We start from the raw sequence: 2,880 nt of genomic DNA, 5'->3' as shown, positions 1-2,880 counted from the left end.
TTTTTTTTTCCCTCTTTATACTTTATTTTAAAAAATGTCCAGACGCGTCGCCACTCCCATCAACGTTCCCAGCAATGCCCCCAAAAGGGCAAGAGTTTCTTCAAATATTGCTGGATCATCATCCACTGTTGTTCCTTCTTCTTCTCTTTCTTCTGCTCCTGTTCCCGTGTCCGCTCCTGTCCCTGTGTCTGCTTCCGTTGCAAGCTTTGGCAGCCATACTGGTGCAGAGGCCGTTGGAGCAGCCTCTGCTCTCACACCAGAGATGATGGCTGCCCAAATGCAGTTTTTTGCTCAAATGTGGCAACAGCAACAACTGCAGCAGCAGCAGCAGCAGCACCCAGTTCAACAGCCACAGCAAGGGCAGCAGTATGTTGATGTGGCTGAGATCAACAGGATCAAAAAGCAGTGTAGTGTAAGTTTAAAATTAAAGTATCAATTAGCAAATACAATTTAATAACTTTGTTTCTTACTTACATTATAGGATCACATAGCTGATCATTACCGTGAATACTTGGTTGGCCGTGGCATCAAGTTTGATACACTCAAGTCCATCACCGACAAGGCCAACAGAAAAGTAAAAAATCTGTTGCGCGATGAAGTCAGGAAGCACCAACGCTTCAATGGCCTGACTGATTCGCAAGTATTCACCATGATTAGAAGCAAGTTCTATTACATGGTGGATAAGGCAAATGGGAAAGCTGTGACGACACCAACGTCAGCCTGCCGCAGCCGCGTAAATGCAGTAAGTACTTGATATTTAAAAATTGTAATATAAAATGCCTATAATACTTACATCAATACTTTATAATAGAAACTCCTTAACAGGAGGGTTGCTTACAACGCTAACGCAGCTGCATACCAAGCACGGTTCCCATTTGCCGAAAAGATCTTGACGGTTGATTGGACCTCTGATGAAGAGAATGGCCCAGAAGATGAAGATGGCCGTACGTTTATTGTCAAACGGCCATCATTCAGAAGTGAAAGAGTAAGTATGACATATCAATAAATCTCATTTTCTAATATACCTTAATTGCCTACAGGTAGTGTGTTGTATAATGGTTTAAATAATAAAGGAAAAGGTAAAAACAAAGATCAAGAAACAGTTTGGGTACTTTTTGAGACTGATCTTTATTTCAGTTTAAGTTAAAGTAAAAATTATTCTAATTGAAGACAGGTATTTATATCTTATTGAGTGAGTGGCTTGATATCTTCTATTGTTATCGTTCTTCTAATATTCAGGTACTTTAGCAAGTGTTATCTATAATTATGATTATGAAAACTTTTCATTTGTTCTTTTGTATGTCTGTCATAGATTATCTTTTATTCTGGGAATTCCTCACTGATTTGAATAACGTTATTTTACGCGTTATTTCAATTATGTGAAAGATTAGCAATATTCCTGACATTGGATTGGATTTGGTTATTTTAGTTGATACGTCTTCTTATCAAAGAACTCTCATGAATACAATACATATTCTAAAAGAACATGTTTAATTGGAATTGATTGTATGATCTTATTTAAATAAACTTATATTTTATTTTATTTTAATTATGATCTTGTATTAAGACTTATATTTATTAATGTCAACTACAATCAGTTACTGTTCTACAACATAATCCCCTCCCAGGTATGATTAATACCGTTTAGATCTTTTACGTCTACCTTGGCTCTTATTCTTCTCATCAATTGTTGTGGAAGAGTAGCTGGTTCCTTTTAAGTCTATTGATATTTTACGTTTACTTGACTGAGGATTAGATTCCTTATTTGTATTGTTTGATTTTTCTTTTTTATCAAGAATTTTATATTTCGTTTTGATGTCTTCAGGTACAATACCAATTCTTTGCCAATATTCAGTTATGAATTTAAGGTCTGCAAAGTGAGATGCAGGTTCCCAGGTATCTTCACTCTCATCATAACCTTTCCATCTACACTTATAAATATATTTTCCTTTAACTTTTTTATGTGCTAAGATGGCTTCAACTTGATAGAATTTATTTGAGGATATTACTTCATCCTGTGATATCATCTTGAGTGCGGATGGTGGGTAGTTTTTAGGTAATAAATCTCCTTTTTCATCTTCAAGCACATATGATCCACCTTGGGTGATCCTTTTAACTTTATAAGGTCCCTCATATGGAGCATCAAGCTTATTTGTTTTATAATTTACTGTTGCCATTACATAACTATTTTCGGGGATTGATACAAGTTTATGTGACGCATCAAATTTTTCCTTTTGTTTGTTTGTTATTATTTTTGTTCTTTCGTATATAGCAGGAAATACAATTTCTGTCATCTTTTTTATATTTTTTAAAAGTTCTGTATTTAATTCTTCCTTAGTTGCTTCATTTTTTTCCTGACTGAAATCTTCAAAGTCATTTGGATTACGACCGAACATTAAAGTGAAGGGTGGCGTCTTAGTACGTTCATTATATTTACTATTTAGGTAGAGTTGTGTAGAAGGAACATATAAATCCCAGTCTGCTTTAGCACCTTCGACTTGTTTCTTTATGGCTTTTACAGCACTTTGTACCCAACGTTCACTTACACCATTAGCTCTGGGATGGTAACTAGATATAAGTCTATGATCATAACCAGCATTTTCAGCAAGTAATTGCATAAGCTCATTTACAAATTCACCACCATTATCAGAGTGGAGTACACGAGGAAAACCATAATTAGAGAATACATCGATTAATGTCTTTACAATCGTCATAGACTGTTTATCAGGGATAGGTTTCAATATGCAGTAACGAGTAGCAATGTCAACCATAATCAGTAAGTAATTGTTGCCATTCAAGGAAGTTTTCATGGGACCAGCTAAGTCGATACGCCAACTATCACCAGGTAATGTGGCTGTTATAGGTCTAAAGGGTAGAATC

At 35.6% G+C, this 2,880-nt stretch overlaps 2 protein-coding genes across 2 annotated transcripts; one reads left to right on the top strand and one right to left on the bottom strand.

Moving 5' to 3' along the window:
* Positions 1–34: 34 nt before the first annotated feature.
* Positions 35–1,152, top strand: RO3G_11977 (uncharacterized protein; the record flags this gene model as incomplete). The annotated part of the gene is made up of 4 exons (XM_067666561.1): positions 35–412; positions 482–742; positions 812–985; positions 1,138–1,152. 4 exons carry the CDS (start codon positions 35–37, stop codon positions 1,150–1,152), a joined length of 828 nt encoding a protein of 275 aa, XP_067522662.1.
* A 482-nt stretch (positions 1,153–1,634) lies between these two features.
* On the bottom strand, positions 1,635–2,771 carry RO3G_11976 (uncharacterized protein; the record flags this gene model as incomplete). The annotated part of the gene is made up of 1 exon (XM_067666560.1): positions 1,635–2,771. The coding sequence occupies one exon, from the start codon at positions 2,769–2,771 to the stop codon at positions 1,635–1,637; it is 1,137 nt and encodes a 378-aa protein (XP_067522661.1).
* Between the last annotated feature and the right edge of the window lie 109 nt (positions 2,772–2,880).

Source organism: Rhizopus delemar, genomic scaffold (assembly GCF_000149305.1).
Source record: "Rhizopus delemar RA 99-880 supercont3.10 genomic scaffold, whole genome shotgun sequence".
NCBI classification, from domain to species: domain Eukaryota; kingdom Fungi; phylum Mucoromycota; class Mucoromycetes; order Mucorales; family Rhizopodaceae; genus Rhizopus; species Rhizopus delemar.
Note: the sequence above shows the minus strand (reverse complement) of the source record. Positions and strands in the feature narration are given on the sequence as shown.